This window comes from Arachis hypogaea, chromosome 9, assembly GCF_003086295.3.
Source record: "Arachis hypogaea cultivar Tifrunner chromosome 9, arahy.Tifrunner.gnm2.J5K5, whole genome shotgun sequence".
NCBI classification, from domain to species: Eukaryota; Viridiplantae; Streptophyta; class Magnoliopsida; order Fabales; family Fabaceae; genus Arachis; species Arachis hypogaea.
The window spans coordinates 119983826-120009860 of NC_092044.1; the positions used below are offsets into that span (position 1 = coordinate 119983826).

At 28.6% G+C, this 26035-nt stretch overlaps 1 protein-coding gene and 2 long non-coding RNA genes across 3 annotated transcripts; all 3 read right to left on the reverse strand.

Moving 5' to 3' along the window:
• Positions 1-6525: 6525 nt before the first annotated feature.
• LOC112712695 (uncharacterized) lies at positions 6526-7467 on the reverse strand. Its single transcript, XR_003157886.3, has 2 exons — positions 7061-7467; positions 6526-6818 (listed from the first exon to the last, which is right to left on the reverse strand). It is a non-coding gene; the product is annotated as an uncharacterized lncRNA (long non-coding RNA).
• Positions 7468-8561: 1094 nt separating this feature from the next.
• Positions 8562-13298, reverse strand: LOC112712696 (ABC transporter G family member 21). Its single transcript, XM_025765627.3, has 5 exons — positions 12689-13298; positions 11609-12416; positions 9975-10142; positions 9631-9809; positions 8562-9390 (listed from the first exon to the last, which is right to left on the reverse strand). Exons 1-5 carry the CDS (start codon positions 12926-12928, stop codon positions 8740-8742), a joined length of 2046 nt encoding a protein of 681 aa, XP_025621412.1. The 5' UTR covers positions 12929-13298; the 3' UTR covers positions 8562-8739.
• A 2251-nt stretch (positions 13299-15549) lies between these two features.
• Positions 15550-17508, reverse strand: LOC140175397 (uncharacterized). Its single transcript, XR_011866151.1, has 2 exons — positions 17208-17508; positions 15550-15897 (listed from the first exon to the last, which is right to left on the reverse strand). It is a non-coding gene; the product is annotated as an uncharacterized lncRNA (long non-coding RNA).
• Positions 17509-26035: the final 8527 nt, after the last annotated feature.

A 26035-nucleotide genomic window follows, 5' to 3' on the forward strand; every position in this document is an offset into this window, starting at 1 on the left:
GCGGTTCTCTGAACTTATATTGATAAGTACTATAGAGCATTAATTTACAGTGGAAAAGTCTACTAATTCGATCGTATGCTAGGTTTATATATCGCATCGAGAGGAGAGGAGAACTCGAATCCCGAGCTGTTAAACACGGTTGATGATTGTGATGAATTTAGTGGTTGAGAGTTGATGGGAATAGAATAAGTGATGACATGGAAAATCTCTGGCAAAATCTTAGCTTTTAGCATCGGATGCTCAGTAAATTTCACTGACGACAAGTCTTTGATCAAAACATAATTTGAAAAAGAAAGAAAAAGAGTTTAAAAAAAATTAAAATGCAGAACTAGGAGAAAACTGAGAAGAAGTGAAAATATAGCGATATTATGACATTGTTGGAATTAGAGAAAGTGGAAAGGTGATCTCGAAGGTTAGAGAAATTGTCGAAGGCTGGTGGGCAACGGTAGCACGGTGATGGTGGGAGCAACGGTAGTTTAACGGCGCAAGGAGAAAGGAGAAGAGGGGAAGAAGGAGAAAAAAGGAGGTGTCGACGGTGGGTTAACGGAAACGGAGAGGAAACTATGACGGTGGTGGTCTCGGCAGTGGTGGTGGAAGACGGTGATGAGTGACAGAGTGGAGAAAGTGAGAGAGTGGGTGAATATGAAATGAGGGGGAAGATAATTTGTGATTTGAATTTACGCACTGTTACTGTCAGAAAAATTCGATGGTAAACCGTTGCGGATCACTAAAAAACAACATTTAACTAATTGGGTTACCGTCGGAAACTAAAGTCCGCTAGTAGTTACTTAACCTACGAATTCAACGTTATTATCGACGGTAAATCTGTCACTACTCTGTGATGTTAAATCTGACGGTACTCAACGTTTTTCTTGTAGTGTCCGTCCGAAGTAGATAACACTTTATTTTACAAAAGGTATACTATATAGATTACAATTGTTATCATTATTTTGTTATTTTTTATTTGATGAGGGTTTTAATAAAATTTTATATTTTTGTGAATTAGGTATCAGTTACATGAAGAAAAGGACATATGTTTTATTAGGGTCTGGCACAACTGTTGGGACAAATATCCATCTATTTGAATTATTTATTTTTCTAGTTGTCTTGGGTGGAAGAACTTCTGCAGATTCTGTTGATGGTACCCCTTTAAGTGGGGCGATCAGGAGAAATATTAAAAGGACGATAATTGACCTAAATATGCCACCTGAAGGTAGTTAAGAAGGGTTAAATGTCGAAGATTCTAATGATGGTATGATGCAAGTTGATGTTAAAAGTCATGAGAGTTCTGCTATTAGAGACCCAATAATGGATCCCTATCAAGTTAACCCTGATGGCGGTGAAAATGCTGAAACTGAACCAACTAAAATTTTGAAAGAGAGGAAGGAAAATATGAACTACAACAATGACACACAAATTGCACTGACACAGCCTACTATTTTCTGACCATATGATCAGTCGGATCACTTTTTCTCATTGAATTTCGAGGAAATGACTTCGATTGTCTATTTAGTCAAGGAGGCCCTGAGGGTGATCCCACCAATGAGTTTGAGATTGGACAACAATATAAAAATAAGGAGAAAGTTATTATGGCAGTTAAGACATATAACATTAGGAGGGGTGTGGCGTATAAGATACAAGAGAGCGACCAGTTGAAGTATGATATAAAGTGTTTCTAGTTTGGGATTGGTTGTCAATGGAACATACGCATAGCTTATTGTCAAAAGAAAGAAAAATAGGAGGTGAGGAGATACAGTAGTTCTCATACTTGCATGCAAACATCAATGGATCAAGACCATGGAAGGTTGGATTTAAAGGTGATGGTTAACATATATTCACAATGGTCAAAACAAATCCAACCATTAGCATAAGGGTTCTGCAAGGAGGTGTGTAGAGTCACTTTTGTTACAAGGTGTCATATAGAAAGATTTGACTTGTAAAGCAGAGTGTCATTACTAGGATATATGGAGATTAGGAGGAATCATACAACAATATTTCTTATTGGTTATTCGCAATGAAGATGTGCTTATCTGGTAAGTTTCATTACAACACCTTTACTTATAAGTGTTTAATTAAGTAACCACTTTACTTATAAGTGCTTAATTAAGTAACTACTTATATGTCATAAAAACTTATGATTTTTTATTAGGTACTTGGGTGCAACTTGTAACACAGCCTTGACTTGCATCAGTCGATAGTGTCATGTTTCATCGAATGTTCTAGATGTTTCCTCCTTGTGTTTAGACTTTCAAGCATTGAAAACTACTTATTTTCATTGATTGCACCCACTTTTATGATAAATACGGAAGCACTTTACTCATGACTATTGTTCAAGATGGCAATTCAAACATATTGCCTATTGCGTTTATTGTAGTCGAAGGTGAGACAAATGAGCCTTGATCATTTTTTCTTTCTTATTTGAGACTGCATGTGACATCCCATCCATACCTGGTGGTGATTTCAAACAGGCACAAGTCGATTGCTGTGGCGTTGAACGCCGATGGAAGTGGATGGAAACCACCGCATGCCTTCCAGGCATTTTATGCAAGACATATTGTTGCCAAATTCATGACGCATTTCAAGAAAAAAGAACTTGAAGAAGATGCTTGTTAACGCAACATATTCAAAGTCACATAGGGAGTTTGCTCATTATTTTGATCATCTGAGAGGCGAGAATGTTGCAATCACAAGCTGGTTTGAAGAAATACCATGTTCACAGTGGGCGCAGTATGTAGATGAGGGTATCGTTTTCAGCACATGACAATAGACATCTCTGAGTGCATCAACACCGTGATGAAGGCTACTCAAAATTTTCCCATCACCGCTCTTGTCAAGTGGACCTATTTCAATTTGGGTGAACTTTTTGCGAAGAAGGATTCTGAGGCTCAAGCATAACTTAAAGTGGATGTTAAATTCTCACAGATGTTGATGAATGTAATCAAGTTCAACTCAAAGCATGTGAATACAATGAATGTTTATTAGTTTGATCGGTCCAGGTCCAATTTCATGGTTGAAGAGTTAGCGACCGTGCCCGGGTTCAAATAGCAGAATTACCAAGTACTTCTTGATGAGGGTAGGCGTGAATATGGATACTTTCAAGATCTTCATATTTCATGCCATCATGTGCTAACAGCATGGTTGCATGCACGACTTGATTGGGAGCAATTTGTCCATCCCATGTATCACATGGAGACCGTGTTCAGTGTTTACATATCAGAATCTAGACCGACCGGTAAAACCACGCCAACACAGCTGACCCCATGATAGCGTCTTACATCGATCAAGGCAACTAATAGAGGCAGCCACCTCATATGCATCTGAGAGTTAAAGGCATTCGGAAACAGAATGCCCCCAATAATCTGCATGATGTATCCTTTAGTGTAACGTAACAAGCGCTCTTTTGTCGTGTGCTCTTCCAACTCCCCGCAAATACTATTTTAAAACTAAGTAAGAATGACTGTCCACTTGTTTTGTGACTGTCTATCATGGGCCTGGAATAACACCTAACAGCTCCTAACAGAGGTCCTTAATAGATCGTCCATTATAGAACTGCTCCTACCCACCATTGTAGCTGCTGACTAGATCTCCATCAATGTTGAGTTCCAACTAATACACCACATCATGCAAGGTGAAAGTCATCTCCCCACATGGCAAGTGAAATTTATGTGACTCAGACCACCATCTCTCGATCAAAGAAGAAACCAATGCTCAGTCATAATCCCATTCCAGCATATATGCCACATACTCAAATCTTGCTCGTCCAAGGTGTGACCTAATCTACTTGGGTGGCTGCTATAGTAAGTTTTTTTTGTGCGTAAGACTTAAGGCACCTACAAAAAAATCAATCAGTCAAACAAAACGGAGTCCACAAGTAATAAGACAAATTTCAAACATTTGAAACAGATAAGTTATAAATTATACTACTCGGCCTAGTATGCTAAAAATGTGGTTAATCGAATCTTGTCTATAAAAGGTATCTTCGTACCCTAACATATTTTGCGCCATAAAACTATAATAAGATAGAATAAATTAAAATACAATAATTTTAAATTAGCTCGCTTTTTATCAAGCATATTTAAACTTAATCGAACTACCTAAACTATAAAATGTAATTTAACTCCAAACCATCGACAATAAATATAAAAAATCTAAATGCTTAGATCGTAAACTATAATTTTACTCCAAAACTAAGTTCAAATGAAATAATAATCAAAATCAATTTTTTCATTAACCAACATAAACTAACTAAAATATCTAAACTAACACATGGTACTCTAAACTAACCATATCATTTGATTATCAAACTAAATAATTATCAAATTAACTAAAATTTAAAACTAACAATAAAACTTAATCTAATTAAATAAACATGTTAAAATCATAAAATAATACGATAATAAATTAAATTAAAAAAAAATAGAAAAATAGAATTATTTAAAATTCTCAAAAACACAGAAAATGAAGAGTCTAACAAGAGAAGAGACTATGAGAATGTGGAAGGATAAAAAAGTGAAAGGTGAAAAGTGAAAAGTGAAAATAGAAGGGATCACGGGTTTTTATATTTAGACAAATTTTTTTAAAATTCACCAAGAAAAGCAGCGATCTTTATATAATACATAAAATTTGCTGAGGAAAGTGATAAACTCCTCCCTCCCCATGCCCAAAAAAAAATTTCGAGAATTAAAGTTTGAATAATTTTTTTTGGAAATAATTTTTTTATTTTATGAAAAAAATCTTTAATTTACTAGTGTTTACGTATATATGTATTAGATAGGACAATTGTAACATGACGGAAACTCAGGAAATATCTTTAAATAAAGATATTTGATCTCGTTCGATAAATAAATTGTCATGTAGTATTACATTATTGACACGCGACATAAATTAAAAGTATTATTTTTATTAAAAAGTGTTATTATATTTTTGAAATTGTTAATTTGATTTTGATACCAATTTTTTTATTTGTTTAAAACTTAAATTTTAATAAAAAAAATTATTAAAGAATTATTTTATTTTTATTATTTTTTATAAATTTTATAATATTATTTTTTGCTTCCATTTCATTATATTATCATTTTGATACTTTTTTTTCATTTTATGAATTTAATAATTTTTTACGAGTTGAATTTTTATTTATAATTTTTATTATTCTTTTAATAATTATTTTTCTATGTTTAAAAATTTATATTTAATTTTAATCTACCAATTCTTATTGCTAATTATCTTTTTAGTCTAATAATTTTTTTTATTTTTAAATTCTTTGAATAAAATGTATTGTAAAATTCAAATTTTGAAAAATTTATGTTATATTGATTTAAGAAATTTAGCGTTGTTTGAATTAATATTAGTTCATTAATTTAAGAGAAAATTTTATTCCCCTCTTTCGAGAGATGTTAAAATAACATTCTCTTTTTTTCTATTTGTAAAATGTACATTCTTCTCTCTTAAAACTTTTAAAAAAACATCTTCTTTAATCTATTTTAAATGTTTTATGTTAACTAATATTAACTTTATCTATTTTTCAAGAAAAAATAAATTATTTTTTACAAAAATACCCTTTAACACAAATTTTATTTTTTTGTTATTAAATTTTGTTTACCAAAATATCCTTTAATAAATTATTTTTTTATTAATTAAATTGTATTTTTATCAAAATATTTTTAAAAAATTTAATAATTAATTTATTTTTTTAAGATACCCTTCAATAATTTTTTAATTATTAAATTGTGATTTTACCAAAATTTTTGTTAAAATTATTTTTATATTTTATTATTAATTTTTTTATATCAATATATATTATTTTAACATTAAATAAAAAAATCTTACCGACAGTAAATATATTGATATCAGAAAATTAATAGTAAAATATAAAATAATTGTTAACGAAAATTTTAGTAAAATCATAATTTAATAATTGAAAAATTATTGAAAGGTATCTTAGAAAAAATAATTTTATTATTAATTTTTTAAAAAAATATTTTGTAAAAATATAATTTAATCAATAAAAATAATTTATTAAAGAATATTTTGGTAAGCAAAATTTAATGACAAAAAAAATAAAATTTTTGTTAAAGGATATTTTTATAAAAAAATAATTTTAAAAAAATAGATAAAGTTAACATTTGTTAACACAAAAAAAAATAAAATGGGTTAAAGAAGAAGTTTTTTAAAAGTTATAAGAGAGAAAAATATATTTTTTATAAATAGAAGGGAGAAAGTGTCATTTTAACATCTTTCAAGGGAAGAAAGTAAAATTTTTTCTTAATATAATTATTTCTTTTCTTAGATCTTTAATTTTATTCATAATTTATATTTTTATTATAAATTTATGTTTTTAAAGTATATTTTTTAACTGTGGCTAAATAAATAAATAAAAAAAAAGTGGTGCCCTTATAACATACCTTATCCATTTGGTTATTACGAATAAAGGAGGCAACTCTTCTTCTCGAAATATAATTGAATTATAGGTTCATATGAAAGATATGTAAGGTAACAATATTCAGATTCACATCTCTAGTCAACATATATAAAATAAGTATCTTTTATTTATTAGGCCACGCCTGCAGGAACATAAACATACATGGATATAAAGCAAAGTGAAGTTGGTGTATGTCATAGTATACATAGAACTACATACAGATAAACTTCATGGAAGAGCACCATATATCATAGTATCCCTGTGACCTTATTAATGGACTCTTCACATAATAACAACCAAGTAGCTTGCTACTATTATATTCTTTATATAAACTCATCATATACATTTCTCTCATTCGTTATCACTTATTTTGTCCTCCTTTATTTCCTGCTTGTTGCCCCTGAAATACACCATCAAAAAATTATATATTATTTTATCTCTGTTGGCACAATTTGAAAGATAAGAAAGAGAAGTAGAAAAAAATTGTGTGTGTATTGAAGTTGTGTACAATAATATAATATACACAAATATTTATAGGTACCAAAAAAATTAAAATAATAAAAACGTAATCTAATAAATTTTAATATATTCCAACAAAGAGATCAGAAGAAGGTTATTTGTATTACTATTATCTATGTGTACCTTGGAATTATTCTTCTTATTTTGAGACTTTTCATTAATTTTCTTTGGAGGTGGCTTAATGGAGACCGGAGCTTTGGGAGCGGTGGCACTGGCTTTGGCTACATGCTCTACTTTCTTGACAGGCCCTGATGATGGTTTCTCGATTTTGATTGATGATGGTTGTGCTTGTGCCATTTTCACACTATAAGAAAAGAGTTTCTCACCTTAGTTCGATCACTGCTATGTATTTTCTACTATACTAGGTACATCCATTTATAGGTGATGAGATTAATTAGAGCATATTTTTACACCAATTTGTTACTACTGTAGTAGAGAATAAAATTGAAGCGTCATATTACGGATAAGTTCATTATTGTTGTATGTACGCAGCATCTGATGCTTAGCTAGCTTCACCTAAGGCATATTTCGAAGATATTATGTTATTATTATTATTATTATAATTGTTATTATTATTGCAAATTGGATCATTATTCATATTCTACCATGTGGTAGGGATTGAACTGCTTAGACATGCACATGCATTAATCTCAATCCCTTCTTCTTGTTTCATTAATTAGGCCTTTCTTTTTCTTTGGTTGGTAACAACTAAAACAATCTTTTGGTAAAGGCAAGGACAGAGATATCTCATCATGCATATATGCATGTCATTATCCAAGAACCTAAAGAAAAATATAATTGATGTGCATTTAACTTTAATTGTTTAATGTAAAACCCTTTTTTCTGTTTGGTAGGTGAGATGACCTTCAGTTGACTAGTGATTAGCATGGGCTAAAATTTTATGAATTATAAACCTCTTAACATATATTAGCCCCCCAATTTGTTGGCTAGCTTTTTATTGTTTTTATATGACACTTTAAAAGCAAAAAGATTTATAGTTTAGTAGTTAAAGAAATGGTAAGAACTATAACTTGAAGGGACCATGTTTAAGTCTCCAGAACAACCATTTAAAATAATGTTTAAAAACAACAAAATTATTGAGTATCCAGATTTTAAATTGATGTAACAGCTCGTTTTACATAAACACTGAAGTAATACTATACTGTAATTACAATTTTTTCCATGTAGAAAATTACTTCAGCGTGTATGCTAGATTTCATCAAACTGGTCCCATATATTCTTGACAAGGAGAATGCTCTGTATTAAATTCAGTGAGAACAGCATAGGAATATAATAATACAGATATTTACAAATTACAACTAATATAACAGATATTTTCATGCCAAACATAACATCTTTGAATGAATCCATTTTAGTGCAGAAATAACAAAAAGAATGGGAAATTTATTTTATTTTATTTTTTTTTCAATCTTGTCCTGGTTTGACAAATAGACAAGACAAAACACAAATGCTGACAGAATTATATGCATTTACTTGATAAAACTAAGTTTCCAAATTCCAACAATAATCACATGCATAGGAAGATCCAAAACCACCTTTTTTGTGCCAGCAAAATAGACCATTGTCCTCTTACTAGATGATGAAAAAAAACTTTGGACACAAGTTTCTCTACCAATTCTGATTGCTTCATTTCATGTCAAATAATTAATAATCACAAAAAGGCATTAAAATATTCTGCTTACAATTTGAATGAATTCCCACCAGTTTTACATAAGGTGGGAAATTCAAACAAAAACCAAACTCTAAATCTGTTCATAACAATTCAAAGTCCTTATTGTTAGTCAGTGAGGCTGCCCCATCCTCAAAGCTAAATATGCGACAACTCTGTATCCAATTAACATCAGAGTCAATGTTGCAACATCTTCCCACAAATTTTCAATCCCCAAACACTTTATAGCAGGAAAGTCTCTTACTCTACAAAGCAAGCCATGTCCACAATCATACACATCATTTTCTGGATACTGAACTCCTACAAGGAGCTTATAGCAGTAGTGACTGAAGGAGACATACTTCAACCATTCTATGAAGGGGGGCATATGTTGAATGTAGTAGCCGCCGGCCAAGAGAAACACCAGCATGGTCACTGAGGCTAGAGTCGTGGCTTGCTTCACATCCATGAGGATTGCGCCGAGTGCTAGGCCTATTCCTTGGGATACAAGGACATTGAAAAGCATGATCAAGAGGGTTAGCACAAATGTCACTACTGAAGGCTTTAGTCCTCCCATCCAGTAGCTGATGCTTACAAAGATTGTAGGGAGGACAAGCTCCATTGGCAAGTCTCCGAGCATTCGTGCCACGTAGTATGAGGACAGATGGTACATTCCTGATGATCTTTCTTTCACAAGCATTGGCCTCTCCAGAGGAAATGCAAAGATAGCATTGAAGAGAGGGAAGAATCCCCAGAAAATTGAGAAGAAGAAAAGGAGTCCAACCTGTCAAAGAATGCAACCTTGTTATAAGTACTAAGAAAATTTAATTTTTACAAGTCTTAAAATTTGTCTGCATCAAATAACATTTTAGTTGGTAATTCTTGCAATCAGTTTATTAGTTTAAAAAACTTTTAACATCTGAGAGGAAAAAAATGTAACTGCATGAATCTGCAATTTCATTACTCTCAACTTTGAGTTGTCACATAAAAAGGAGAAAAAACAGAACATGGTTTTATATAATACCTGATCTTGTATGTGTGAGTGATCACAGTGCCACCAAAGAAGCCCTGAGAGAATGGATACAGACAAAACTTGGAAGATTCGAAGGCCAGAAAAGGATTCATGCCTTCTCTCTTGTAAACCCCTCTTAAGTAACACCTTCAATTGCTCCCACCATGTTGTGTTCCATTGATTATCAGAACCTACCCAAGAATGATTGATGATATAATTTAACCATGGTGTTTATACATTAGTATAACCCCCTCGAATAATAAGTGCTGGCAGTTTTGTCGGTCTAACACTTATTATTGGACGAAGCGAGTAATAAAGGAAAAAGAATTCAAAGAGAGCATGAAATTTTGACTTACTTCTTGGTGTTCCTGATGATATTACCGAGTCAATATTATTTCGTTGAATCTCTTCTTTAAGAGCAGGATACAAGTTCTTCTTGTAGGATGAAATTAGGGACTGTTTGATTGATGCTTGATCCTCGTGATGTTCAACATTATCCTCATGTTTGACATCAGCAACTATGCCTGCAAGCAGAGTGTAAAAGATTAATGGATGGACACTATTGACTTTTGTGGCATATGATCAAAAGTAATAGAAATTAATAGTACAATGCTTCAAGATGTTTCCACCATCATAGAATTTGTGCTTCAAATATGCTCTGCATTTAATTCTAAGAAATTGAATTCAATTTCTCATCATAATTTAAAAATCAAATGAACTTTTTTTAGTAGTCCTATAATGGCTAGTAGTGCCACACTGGGTAGGGACTTAATTGTTCATGTGGCTTGATGGCTATGTTTTTGAGAAGGAAAATTCCTCTCCCAATAAAAAAGATTCTGCTTTCAAAATAAGAATAAGTACCCCTAGCACAGCACAAAAGAAGAGAGCAAAAAGTAATGTCACTGAATAAAAAATAGAAAGAATAAAAATATGCACCTTTAATTTGATTGAAGAGGAAAAAAAGAAAAAGAAAAAGAAATTCTTCTATACAATTTTCTTATGCCAAAGAACTTATGGTTGGATTTGGAGACAAGCTAATCTCTGGGAAAATCAAATGTAATTAATAAATACAAAGCAGCTAATAGGCTAAGTAATTTCTTTTTTAAACAAACATGGACACACATGCACACAGATATCTATCTATCTTTCACAAAACTTTATCTAGCCATCATGAGATTCGGACCATTTCAAACTCCTTTTACAACATAAAGTTTTTCTTGTGTTGATCTCTATCTACCAACAGAAGAAAAAGCTCACATGTCGTGAAAAATTGACCCCATTTCGGTATTATGTCTAATCAAATTACTGCTCCTAATGACCCATTATTCGTTATAGCTATTGCTATCTATGTTTCAAACAAGTTTCGCTAGCTAGCTTCAGAGAAGACCTTAAATCCTATCTCACCACCATTATTTAAAATCTTTGAAAATGAACCTTCACCTGATAGTTAATGACCACAAGTCACAAGTGTCAATCACTATCTCTTTCAATATTATCTAACTTAAAATCGCCAGATCCATATACTTATTACTTTTATATAGAAACCATATCTAAGCAAATAAAATAAGAGAAATTCTAACAACCATCAAAATTTATATTTTTTGTTATTACATAATTATCAATTTAATCTTTTTTATTGTAGTTTTTTTAATTTAGTAATTTAATGATATATTTTATTCCATACTTTTAAATATTGATAACTAATTGATAGTTAAAAGTAATAAATTTTAATGATTTTCTAATATTTTTTATAAAATAAATCCTTAATTAATATAATGCATGAGAGTGCATGTATAAGTCGAAACAGGACAAATATAATTTGAGAAACCGGCATCTCACCACAAAATCCCACAAAAAAATCCAAGATGTTATATATATATCATGGTCGTAATCATCATCATCGCTATACTTGAATTAATTGAATAATTAATGAATATAGACCCAATAATCAAGCTAACTAAGGTCAAAATCAAATCATCACTACACTCACCATTTGCAAGGTCAAGAAGGAAATCAGCAGGGTTGACGAAGTTGAAAGCTGGCGCATACCCGATGGATTCAAGATACTCCATGACCCGACCCGATTGACCGGAATAAATCGGGTGCCCGTCACTAAGCACCACCACCTTATCAAACATCCTGTAAAGCCGGCTCGACGGCTGGTGAATCGTCGTCACCACCGTCCGGCCGCCGCGGGCGAGCCCTCGCACCACCGACACGATCAGCTGAGCCGTCGTGGAGTCCAGCCCGGACGTAGGCTCGTCGAGAAACAACAAACTAGGGTTTATCAGCATCTCAAGACCTATACTCACTCTTTTCCTCTCTCCTCCGGAGATTCCCCGGATAATCGACACTCCGCCGCCGACGGGACTGTTCCGGCACCGCGTGAGGCCGAGTTCCGCGATAATCGCGTCTGCATGCTGAAGCTTCTCTTCCTTGGTGAGCGTCTTCGGGAGCCTCAGCATGGCGGCGTAATTTAGGGTTTCTTGGACGGTCAGGTGAGGGTAGAGTACGTCGTCTTGGGAGACGAAGCCTATCTTGCGCTTCACGGCGGCGGTGTCGTGGCGGCCGTTGTAAGTTATGGAGCCGGAAACTTTTCCGACGAGGCGACCGGCGAGCGCGGTCAAGAGAGTTGTCTTGCCGCTCCCGGACGGCCCCAGCATTGCCGTTAGCTCCCCGGGACGAGCGACGCCGGTGACGCCGCTGAGTATTTTCCTTCTGTGCTTTGGCTCTTGATGCATGAAGCAGCCGTTCTTCTTTTTCCTTGGGAAGCTTATGCTGTATGATACGTCCTCAAACTATGTTGCAAACACAAGAACACAAAAATCTTAGTAGCGTGATGAACACAATTTCTTCTATCATTGATTAATAAAGATGATCGTAGTCGTAGTTTTGATTAATTTTATATAGAAACGATTCTTTTCTTTTTCAAAAGTTGGTTTCATAAACTTTTTAGTAGTATGAGATGTTATTATTATGTAAGTATATAAAATAAACTAGTCCAAGTGTTACAGATGTATATATAATATAAATGTGAGAAAATGAGAGAGGGAGATTAATTGATGAGTACTTTTAGAGTAATAGGACGCAAAGATTGTTGAAGAATAGAAAATCTTGTTGCTGTTGCTGCTGCTGCTGTTGTTGGTTGATGGTGTTCATCATGAATGGCATCATTGTTATTATTATTATTATTATTATCCAAACTTGGTATAACTTTGTTATTATTGGTGGCAGCACAACCCTCCACCGGTTCAGCATCACCAGGACTAATGTTGGGTGCAATATTGCTTTCTTGCTCTGGGGGCATCATTGATCAGCAAGCTAAGTATAAATATATATATATTATTACAATGAAGTAGTTAAGATCGGATAAAGAATAAGGATGAGAGAGTATTGGAAAAGAAGAAGAATAGAAGTAGAAGAAGAAGAAGAAGAGTCACATGAAAGAAAAGAGTAGTAGGGGTGTTTTTGTGTAAAGTGAGAGAAGGCACGAGAAGCACACAAAGATGTGTTTGGAAATGGTAACAATATATAGTCTTAGGAATGGTGCTACTGTTTCTTTAATCTTGCATTGCTGTCACTACTATTAGGTGTTGAATCATATGTTGTTATTTGTTGGGCTATACTATGCTATGCTTGCTATATTATTATGCTATAACAATTCAAAAAGAAAAAAAAAAGATAAAGTGTTGGTGTCAGTAAGTATAATAAAGGAATAATACTCAATAGTGTTTCTTTCTTTTGGGTGTTTAATATCATTTGTGCTTTGCCCAATGTTTTCTTCTTTCCCTTTCATACGGAAATGTATTTGCATTTTTATGTGTTTTTGTTCATGGATATAACGGTATTGCACTGCACCTTGCCACGTGGAACTAGAACATTTGTTTGATTCCTCATTTTTTTTCCGTTGTAATTTTTTGGGGGAAAAAGTAGTAGAGATTTTTAAAGTTATGTAAGAATTTAATTTATTTTTTTAAATAATAATAATTAGAACGTGAGGGGCCCATTATAAGATTTCGTGATATCCACTTGTCCTCAAAGTATGAGATTGCATAATGCTTTTTGATATCGGTCTATTATTGTTTTGAAGTTTTGACTATGGTAGTGAATTTTCCTTTTAACTTTGATTTTTCAAAAAAGTAAAAGTTAATTAGATTTAATATATTAAATAAAAAGTTCTGTAACTTTTGTTAATTAAATAAGTTTTAATTTTTTATTATTATTTATAAAGTACAGATACTTTGCTAAGTTATCATCAGACATATTTTACATACGACACTTATCAATATTCGTCTTATTCACATATTTTTTATATCTAATCTATTTTAATAAAAAAATAAAAAATCTTCTCCAAATTTTATTTAATATGTATTCTTCAAATGAATTTAAAAATAATATATATTATTATTTACTAAAATACAAAATATTTTAAACACGTTATATAATTAAAAAAATATTTAAAAAATAAAAAATTAATATATATTTAATATTAATAAAATATTAAAATAACATTATAATTTATCTAAAAGATATTTTATATTATGTATAATATATATATATATATATATATACGATCCCACTAGAGAACCCAATTAGAGGATAATCAACTTAGAACGGACTAGTTAAAAAATAAATTCATTAAAAAAAAAAAGTAAAACACCAACTTCCACTATCTTAATTTTTTAAATTTAAAAATTAAAAATAAAAATTATTTTTTAATTAATTGGCTCTAAATTAACTACATCTTGATAGTTAGTCTTTTAGACTATATATATATATATATATATATATATATATATATATATATATATATATATATATGTGTGCCTCGTAAGATTTAAACTTTATATATTTGGTCATGTGGTGTATGAAGTCCATGTTAGAGTGTCCGTGCATGATAGAGTATTATATTTTATATCAATAAATTAATTTTAGAATTTAAAATTTATAATTTGAGATGTTTAATATTTTTTTCTCTTATTTTTAATAATAGATTAATTTTTAAAAAATATTATACCTTTTATTTTGTTCAGAGTATATTAACATTACCATAATAAAAAGGGTTAATATTATAATATCTATAACATTGTATTTAATTTGTTAAAAATATATATATAGATAATATTTAATAAATTTTAAATATTTTATTTTTTATTTATAAAAATAAATTAAACAATTTAAACACCACAATAAAAAATACTATAAAATTCACCAAAATTCATATAGTAGTCAAGAAATGATTTCCTCTACATACATCTGAGATGTTTTCATTTTTGTGTTAATATTGTATGTGACATGCAATAGAAAATGAAAAGAGAAAACAATCATATACGCAATTTATTGATTAAAAAGCTCGTCAGCTTAATTAAAATTCTTAGATGACCATCAATTTTCTGTACGTAAGTTTGTTAAGCACAATTTTAGATAGGCCAAAAAGCAATATATTTATCCATATCCCATTAAAAAAAGGAGTTCCATCTCAATCCTTATATTTTTGCTTTTAACCAAACAAGATTTATCTGTCTACTTTTTCAATTTAATTTCTCTCTACTTTGTATTTTCTTTCAATTGTTTTCACCATGCCACGAATCTCCTTAGCTTTCATCAAAAAGGAAAAATCTTCTATTGTACTTATTGAAAATAAAATAAACAAAAAGAATATAATAATATATAACAGTATTTTCGCTGTAGAAGATCTCCAATATAGAAAACAAATAATAAGACAACTATTTTTTTACAAGTGTCCTTAAAATTCAAAAGTCAATATAAAGATGAATTTGTACATTAATTAAAGTGGACATAATCCTTTGACTCTAACTAAGTATTTTAGGTTTAAAATTCAAAATAAAAATTAAAAAGAAAATAAAGAACAACTGATAAATGTAATATCATCTCCTCTCAAATTAAATCCTATTGGTCAAACCAAACGTGTCAAATATGTCTATATTTATTTTATTTTTATTTTTTTTGGATGTTGATTTATACAAGAAAGAGAATAACCAAATTTATATTTATATACTACAGGAATATTAAATAAAATAAAAATATGTAGATGTTGTAATGGCCTCTCTTTATAGGGTATTTATTTATAAAGCATAGTTCCCCGGGGACGGCGATGACTTTATAGGTGTCAAGTATCCATTCATTGGTAGAGATAGTGGCTGAAATTAGTGTCTTCTTTCCCATAAAAGGCAATGGTTTTTGCAAATGGAGTCACCATCGCTATAACCTCTCTTTCTTCATGACTTCATTCCTAACCCTTTATAATTTTCTATGTTGCTGCAACAATAACCAGGTAATTATATGTTATTAGAACAAAATGGTATTTTTAACATCATAGGTGGAAATGATTATTAAATAAGAGACCAAAAAATGACCATTAGATTACACAACTATATGTAGAGTAATACTACATGTATATAAAAATCAGTCACTAAAACCAGCCACCAGTATAAAATATATATTAGAATATAAATACACATTAAAAATAAATTAAACCACGCATACATGTATTTATACACAAATATATTGATGGTTGATTTTAGTGGTTAATTTTAGTGTACAAATAATATTTTTATTATATATATAATATACTATTTATATATTAATACTCTTGACATACATATAAAAATATAATTATTATTAAGTAATTATGTATTTAGATTTTTTAATTGACAAAATAAAAAAATACATATTGATTATTAAGAAAATATTAGTATTTAAATAGTATCTATTAATCTATTATAAAATAAATATATATATATATATATATATATATATATATATAGCAAAGATGTAAATTTTATTTTATTTTTAGTCCAACAATATATATATATATATATATATATATATATATATATATATATATATATATATATAATTTGGATTAGAAATTATTCATTTTTTGTTACCTGGTTTGGGGTTGGGGGTTTTCTGAAAAAGTTTGAAGGACGAATAATATAATTGGGAAACACATGAAGATATTCTCATTATTCGTTCTACGTTTCACCTGACAATTGGTGATTGATCAATGGAGTATAATAGTATATTGTGATGGATATGAAATGAGATATATATATTACAATATTCTAAATATCTATCTTTTCGATCAAATATTCAAAATCATCAATAAGAATGGGAGTACGCGCGTTACGTGCTCGCGTTATAGTAATTATGAAAGCAGATTCATAATTCAATTCTTGTACATTACCTACAATAATTGAAGAGTCAGAGAAAAAATAAATAAACAACTATAATTCAAAATAAGATGCATTTTCTTTTAATTGAGAAAATAATATATTTTAATAGAATCGTCTGATTCATGTAATCAATCTTATCTAATAAGATAAATTTTTGTGTTTGTTGTTTTTGTTTTTTTTTAAAGATTTTTTTTCTTGGAGGTTAGGATTCACTACAAGAGAGGCAGAAGATAGCAACGGCAAATTGCAAGCTGTTTTTTCATCGGCTGCAATTTTTCATTATTAAGAATTTAGCGTCGATTTCATGAAATCCTGCCGCTAACCCCAATTTAATATAGTGATTTCACCCTAAATCAGTTTAAATTATCTAAAATTATAAAGAAGAGGAACCTGCGAACTCCTGTGCTCAAACACACCGTGCGTTGCTATGTCACCGTGGAGTCGGTTCTTTTACCATCGTCGACCGTTCCCCTCTACTTTACAGTGCATGAAACTCCTAAGTCCTAATCCCTCATCTTCGATGTACGTAACCCATCCCTGTTCTCGTATCCACCGTGCGAGTCTGTGCCGTCTCTGAGTTGTGTGGCTGCTCAGATGACCTCCTCTCATCATTGGCAACTATTCTCCTCTCCTTCACCGTGCGCGAATCTTAATTATCGCGCCCTCTCTTCTGTCATTGGTTCGTATTTTCATATTGCTCTTTTTTGTTTTCATTCTTATCACTTACAAAATTCGAATCCTATTTTTCTCAATATTTATAAATATATTCTTAGTTCAGATTATGTTTTCAGGTTATTTTCATTCAAATTTTATCTATATATTTGATTAATTTATTTTAATTGTGGCTGTTTAGAATTAAGAATTTTGATTCAGATTTTACCTATATATTTAATTAATATTGATTCAGATTATGCCACATGTTTAATTGGGTTAAAAAAAGAACCTAAAAGAATGTTAAATAAATGCAAATAAATTTATCTAAAACCTTTGTTTTTTATTTCTGATTGTTCTCATTCACTGCCTAATATAACTAGGAAACACATGAGCTTTGGATCCTTAGTATATTCTAAGATCCTGAAAAATCTCTCGTTGCATTCTAAAATTTTAGAAATTTTGTTTTGTTGTTATTATTATTTTTTGTAGAATTCTATTTTGTTCTTATAATAATATGAGTTGTGTATTAAAAATTAGGATGAAAGATTATACTATCAGAACTGCTTGTTGAAAAACTATGCTGTTTTTAAATATAGAAACACATTATTCTAGAGTGGATGGATATGCACCCTGTTTCATCTATGAAAATAATTAAACTGACTCAGTTTATGATTCACCGATATCCATTAGTTGATATTTTATTAGAATGTAGAATAAATTTTTTAAAGCTCGAGATTTTTCGTGTGAAGTATATATATAGTAGTGTAGCGAAAATTTGTTTTTTTGGAGATAATGTCTAATAGCTACTTTGATTTCATGGATGGTCTCTGTGTGTATAGCATTAAGTTCTTTTATGGGAATCACGATGTTCTCTTCTCTTTAATTTCAATTTGAGCTTCTAACCTCAGATAACTCTCGAGTCTAATCATGAAAGCAATTAGCCACATTTTATTAAGGAATAGACCTGACTAAATTCTAAAAGGTTACTTCATGGGGAAAAACAACTGTACAAAGTAACTTTAATAATAAGGAACAACATTTAAGTTTTTTTTTTTGTGTGGTTATGGTAAAGTAGAAATATTTATGTTTTGTTTTTGTTTCACTCGATATTTAGTAATTTCAACAGAATTTTTTTTTTACGAAAAAGAATGAATTTAATTCGAGAATTACTTAAGTTCGTGTATGAAATGTTCAAATAGTAGTAAATAATAAAGAATTACAATAAAACAACTGAAGCTTTAAAATTACAATCGAAAGAAAGTAAAATACTTAAAGAACAGAAGTGAAAATAAAATGCGCAAAGCAAATAACTAAAAGAAAAAGAAATGAAAAAAGAAAATAAAAAAAAAAGCAAATAAAAAGGATTTTCAACATTGATATGCATTTGTACTCTATATTCTTGCATTGGGAGACTAAAAATTTTGGTGAAGGGTTATCTGTGATGATCTCTACGATGATTTAGTATTGTTGAAGAAATTTTATAACTCTTCTAAATTTCTACTATATATTAATAGACCATGGAGATGTACTTGTCATGAAGCATGTTGTTCATTGTTTTACTTCTTTTTTTTTTCAGTCACAATCTTATCTTAATCATGAAAAATTTTGTCTTCTAAATTTTGACATCTACATTTTTTTAGTCTTTAAATTTCATGTTTTTTCAACTTGTTTCTTAAATTTTGCATTCATATTCTTCACTTAACCTGAAAGATAAACAATAAGTCTTGATGTTAAAAAAAAGTAATAATTACTTTTAAATTCGATTTTGACGTTTTTTATACTATCTTTCTTCAACTTCAATTTATCTATCTATGTTTTTGTAGTCGAAATTATTGATAGTTAAAATATTTTTTTGTCAAAAAAAAAACTATTTTTTTAGAAGTAATATAAAACTTTAATGCGCACCATAAAACATAATCTGTATTACGTTATAATTAAGTCAGTCTAATTTAACCTAATTAATAACTTAGCTGTCGATCGAAAGAGAGAATATTACCCAAATTCGTATAAAATATATATTTAATATTTAATTTGTCTGTATAGGTGATGTGAAGTTGTGAACTACTCTATCTGAATAGCAAGTGTAGCTAGGGAGTTAGTGGTTCCTCTAATTCCACAATTATTTAATGTATTTCATGCATCTTTAATTTGCTTTCTTATGCAATGGCATCATTTAAAAACGCATTACCTAAGATATATATAGAGTCAACGTGCATTCAACCCATCATCAAAACCACCGCTTAGGATTCTCTAATAACATTACTTTTCTCTCCTTTAAAATATTTTAGAAGAAAATAATATTAGAACGCACGTATATCCTTTTTTGCTTTTTCTCATCTATCAACTGTAGTTGTAGGGTACACTCTTTGTTGTGTTATTCCTTTGTATCATAATTAAGCACAAGTGACTCTGTGCCAAGTGTTCGAATGTTGCTCTATATACCTTTTTTCTTTTATAAATGACGCCAACTTTAATTTGGAACCTTGGTTCACAATTTGACAACGTTTCATTTAATCTTCCGACCACTTCCATAATATATATATTTTGTAGGAATTGAAGAGTGGGAAAAAAATTGGTTTCTAACTAATGAGGGAATTGAATGTAATGTAAGAAAAATCATTACTACATTTTATTAGTGATGAAGTTGTAAAGAATCAAGATCAAAAGAGGTGTAATACTCTAGAGAATGATTAGCTCAACTATTAGAAGAATAAATATTATTCTGAACAACAATGTTAGGAAATTAACTCTATATAAGCCAAGAATCAGCCAACTGGTAAATCAGAGACATCGATAACTTTAACGGGATGTTGCTACTGATAGGTACACGAATGTTTCTTTTTCTTGTAAATTGGATGGTTTTGGATATGATTTCTATGTTTCATGTATTACGCATTAATAAAACATAATTAATTATATAGAACCAACTAATAATTAATAATCAAAGGATCTGTTCCGTGATTCTCTCCTATTACTAGCGTATCTTCCCTCATGTTTTGAACGTAGTCAACAATAATTTAAAAAATAAATTAAATTATAAATTAATAAAACTAATTATAATTAATTATGTTATTTCATTCTTGGCTGATTATTAGTTGGTTCCGTATATTTTTCCTATTCTAAATTATTTAGTTGGTTAAACAGATGTTACAAACCTTTCTACAAATAACAGTTAGTTAGCATAGGACGTTTTTTTATCACTCAATAATATAAAAAATATTCAGATAATATATATTTTCTTATTTTTTCTGTTTTTATCATTTTCTCATGTCACCCATTATCAATTCAATTCAATTTACAAACCTTTCTATAAATAATAGTTAGTTAGCATAGGACATTTTTTTATCACTCAATAATATAAAAAATATTCAGATAATATATATTTTCTTATTTTTTATGTTTTTATCCTCTTCTCATTTTACCCGTTATCAATTCAATTCAATTTTAATTATATCACCGTATACAAAATTTCATATGATATCTAGAGACAGTAGGACGTGCAACATTCTCTAAAAAAAATTTGTTATCGTATGCATAGGCACACGCTTATGTCTACGCACAAGTTCGTTTCTCAGCCAGGCATGCTATGTGCATAGAAGGGCATGCCACACCTCAACTCAAGGCTCAAGAAGACATGCCACACAGTAAAGTTAGCGTGCCACATCCTGATCAAAAGCTATTTTCCAATGATTAATCTCTATAGGCCCCATTTTAATGATATAATTTTAAATTGAAGATTAGAAAATATTTTATAATTAATTAGTTTTTGAATTTGATTCTATTTTAAATTTTAAAATTTGAATTGATTAAATATTATCTTATTACTTCTAATTAAGATAAGATTTAGTTTTGAATTTGAATTGGAATTATTAGAAACCTACGATTTGAATAAGTGAGATAGCTCACATAGAGAAAGTAGGCCGGTAAGGGGAGGATTTTTGGATCCCTCAATGTCTCTTTTTTTCTCCCTTTCTTTTGTTTTTTTTTAATTATTTTTTCATGAGTCACTAATTCTTTGTTAAAGTGTTAGGAGTTTTGTTTGTGTTTCAATAGTTTATTAATTTAGATTGTCTTTTATTTTAAAATTTTGCGTTAATCTATTTATGATTGAGTATTTCGTTCTTCATCAACAACAAAAGATTAGTAACATCGACAGATGTGTTAATCTCGTCATGAATTTATTTGCTGATTTGACAGAACGGATTTTCAAATCGTGCTTGAAAACTCTTTCACATAGTTTTTAAATCAACTAGCGACGTAAATACATGATTTTTTTATTGCCCTAATTTAGGATACGTGACATATAATTCGGATTAGGACTATTCTCGAAAATTATGTTTTCTCCTTGAAAAACTTAATCAGATTTTTTAACTTAACCTTTTTAATTTGTCGATCGACTAAGACATTGGTGGTTGGTCAATTAAAGAGAAACTAATGAGTCGAGACATTGAAAATCGGTTACTTTAAATTTATCGTGAACAAAGGTTTGCAAATTTTAGAACTAAATTAACAAGGTTTAATTTTTCTGAGAACATGAACATTTTTAAAACCCTAGTATTTAATTCGATAATTGCATGCTCAATCCTTTAATTCTCATAAAAATAATATTTATTCACTGTGATATTATTTAAATGATTCGATGCACTTGTCAATATCTATGAACTTTTGTTTTTGCTCATCAAATTTTTGGCACCATTTATTGGAAATTAATTAAAATTGACATCATACGTTAGGTTAAATTGCTAAATTAAAACCTAATTTTAGTTTTTGTTTCGTTCTGTTGGTTTATTAGGATTTTTATTTATTTTGTCATTAGGGTTGGTGTTTCTGCTTAAGTTCTTTTCATTATTAGGTTTCTGTTTTCGTTTTGTCTTTGTTTTATTTCATTTTAACTATTAGGGTTTTATTTGATTTTTCTTTTTCTTTTTTCGCACGGTAAGTCAAATTAAGTTTGGTGTTTTGATTTATATATTATTTTTTTATTTAATTATTCGATATTTTTTATTTTGAACGGGTGCCTTTGACTTTTTTGTTTTTTTATATACAAAAAAAATAATGGATTCCATGAACACAATCTTTATACTCAACAAGCGCATATTTTAACAAGTTTTCTTGCTCGAAGTATAAGTAGAATAATTGCATGCTTCACAAATTACTGGCTATAATTGTCATAGTCGAATTGATAATTGAACCAATCAACTATTAGTTCATTAGTTTATTAATTAAATCGATAGTAAATTCATAGTTGAACTGGTTAAGTCAATCTTACGTAAATTAAAAAAATATATATAATAATAAAAAACTTAAAATTAAAAATTAAAATATATATTTTTATTAATATTTTAAAAATAATTAAATTTAAACAAGTTATAATTCAATTATTATTAAATAATTATATACAATTTTAATATTTTTTATAATAAAAATTTTTTAATTTTATTTTTATATAAAAGTAACTATTTTTAATTTGTATGTTTATAATTAAAATTAAAATTAAAATTAATTATAAAAAATATTAAAAAATCATCAAAATTTATTATTTTTATTTTTTATTCATCATTTAGTTATCAACTTAATTCTTTTAGTTTAATTTTTTTAGACTAATAATTCAACAACATACTTTATTCTATACTTTTAAATATTGATAACTAACTAATAACCAAAAACAATAAATTCTAATGACGCTCTAATATTTCTTATAAATTAAAAAAATAAACTATTTGATTCCATATGTATTATAATTTCTATATATAATAACAAGGAGCACAATAGCTTGGTATTGTTCATGCATGCTATATTCCCAAAAGGAAAGAATACTGAATAAACACACGGTACACAAGCATTGAATTACGATAGACTTATAAAATGCTGGAGCATTGTAGATTCCCAACTAGCCTAGTTATTGCAAAGTACACAATGAAAATTATTTTTTATAGACAAAAATACATCACAGACTTTACAAACTCACAACATAGTACTTTTATCTATTAAAAATAATCTTTTGAATGTATTTTAATATTTATGATTTTTTATATATTTGTATCTATTTTAAATTTTTTATGTATATTTTTTATCTATTTATTCTAGTTATTATTTTAAAATATTGGTGCTACTTACATTTTTATTCACTGTTTACTAAACCAATAGTATTTATTAATGAGGAATCTTAAATATAAACCTTAAAATTTGCGAGAAAAAGGATATATATGTAAGTTTTATAAGTGACATACTTTAAAAAAAGGTGAAGATTAAAGCTGTGCTACCCTACTACTGATACAAGGAAAGATGGTCAAAGGAATTTCTTTTACAATTGTTTATATAAATAAATTAAAATTTATGAGTATTAGAAGTAGTTGCATCTGCTTTATATATGTTTAACAGCTCCCCATCACTATGATCCTATGATTATTTTGAAGGATTTGGCATCGTAATTCTTGCTTGTATATATAGAGTGAAAATGCACCTTCCACTAAATTGAGTAACTTATTAATTTTAACTGCTGATTAAAAGAAAAGTATACTAGCTTAGTTTACAAATAGCTTATTATGTTTTTATATTAATTAGTCATAATATTATATAATTTGATTTTTTCAAAGATATAATTATTTATATATTTTTTTATTAATTTGAATTTCTAAAAAAAATGATATTATGACATAATATATATCAAAACTTTCTACTACTGCAATACCAACAATATCAACAAAATCAATAATAATAAATAATTATTTGTATGAAATTATAAAAAATACTACTATATGAATAATAAAATTTATCATTTTTAATTAACACTTAATTAATTTTAGACACTAAAAACTAAATTTTAAATTCTAATAATATGAAAATAAAATATTAACTAATATTAATAAAAAATATTAAATTCTTAACATTTTTCTATTATAAATAACCTCATTATTATATTTAAGATTTAAGAAGAAAAAGAATCAGATTGTTAGACTATCATCCTTTTCCAATACATCCCATCATCAATTCATCATCATATTTGATTTTTACAACTTTTTGATAATTCATTTAATTTACCTCAAGAAATTAAACGAGATTAAAAGTTTTGAAAGGGAATAGTAAAAATACAAACTATGTAAAAATTTCTGATTAATAATAACTAATAATAATAATAACTAATAATGGACCTTGACTCATCTATAAAGGGTATTAGAAATAAAAGAATAAATTAAAAAAAGAATTTGTGTGTATTTAAATTGTCTATTTATATTATGTAAAATATTACAATATAAAATGATATTTATAAATACTAAGAGAATCGTAATAATAAAGTTGTAATTTCTTATAATAAATATTCAGATATACTAAATAATATTAATTGATCATAATTAATTCTAATTATATTCTAACAAATGGTAAAACGCTAAGCAATCTAAGTATCTAACCACATTAAATATTTTATATTTTTTTATCACACTATTAATATATACTACGTGCTCATCATAAGGATTAATCAGGACCATTTTGCCGTCAAACTTGTCAACTACAAAAATAGAATAATCCTAGAATTTGCATGCTTTCATCTTTTCCTAAATGAAGAAATCCAAAGTGATTCGGAGTTTATCTAAACACCAAATTTATTATATGTAGTTACTTTAATTTATTTATTTATTTTCATCGTGCTCAATAGTTTTTCCAAATTTTTTATAATGGAAATTAAACTACTGCACGTAGACAAAGGTTTGAGACGTGTACGAAATTGTTAATCATATTCACTTTTAAAAAATCAATTAAATACGATCACTTGTATAAACTATCAAATAAAATAATTAAAAATAATATAAAATTTATATTGAATTAAGACAAAATATTAGAATGACAAATATCACATTAAGTCTTAAATAAATTTTTATAATATATAATTTCATAAATATTTTATGTAATATTTTTTGAAATCTAAAATAAAATAAAATTAAAATAGAGTATTAAAAATGCTCTAGAATGTGAGTGGACCGGTTTACATGCATTAATTACAACTTACAAGGGCTTTTATTTTAGCTTACGCACCTCTTATATATTAGATACTTTGAAACATGACATATTTACATTTTATAATTAAATACATTGGCTACTTTGAAAGTGAATAGTAGAAATTTATGAATTTGATTCGTATATACATAGCGTGTTGTTGGAATTTTAAGTGTGAGTAATTTAGTCTTATCATATAGTTAACTTTCAACATACTCATATGAATTAAGTAATTATATGCAAATAGAGGAATTTGGTTGATTATTTATTCAATATTCCAGTCATCTATAATTTACAATTAATTAAGCAGTAAAATACTTTCTAAAATTTTCGATTTAGTGAAACCCACTCATTCATAAGACCGATTCATCAGTTTAAAAGAATATATGTATTAACGATTAGAGGCAGAACTAGATTAAATAAATGATTGTTTGGGAGCTATTAATTTTAATAGAAAAAGACAAAAATTAATTTCACACTAAAATAAAAATTTTAGAAAATTAAACTAAAATTTATATATAATTTATAAAAAAAATTAAAAAAGTAAAAGATAAATAAGTTTTTGATTATTT

Bases quoted from the DNA above. Each gene is read 5' to 3' on its own strand.
- LOC112712696 (XM_025765627.3), bottom strand. From the start codon at position 12,928: ATGATGCCCCCAGAGCAAGAAAGCAATATTGCACCCAACATTAGTCCT. The intron at 12,417-12,688 runs GTACTCATCAAT...TTTGCAACATAG, and splicing joins TGCGTCCTATTACTCTAAAA to TTTGAGGACGTATCATACAG. The intron at 9,391-9,630 runs GTATTATATAAA...ATTCTTTGACAG, and splicing joins ACTCACACATACAAGATCAG to GTTGGACTCCTTTTCTTCTT.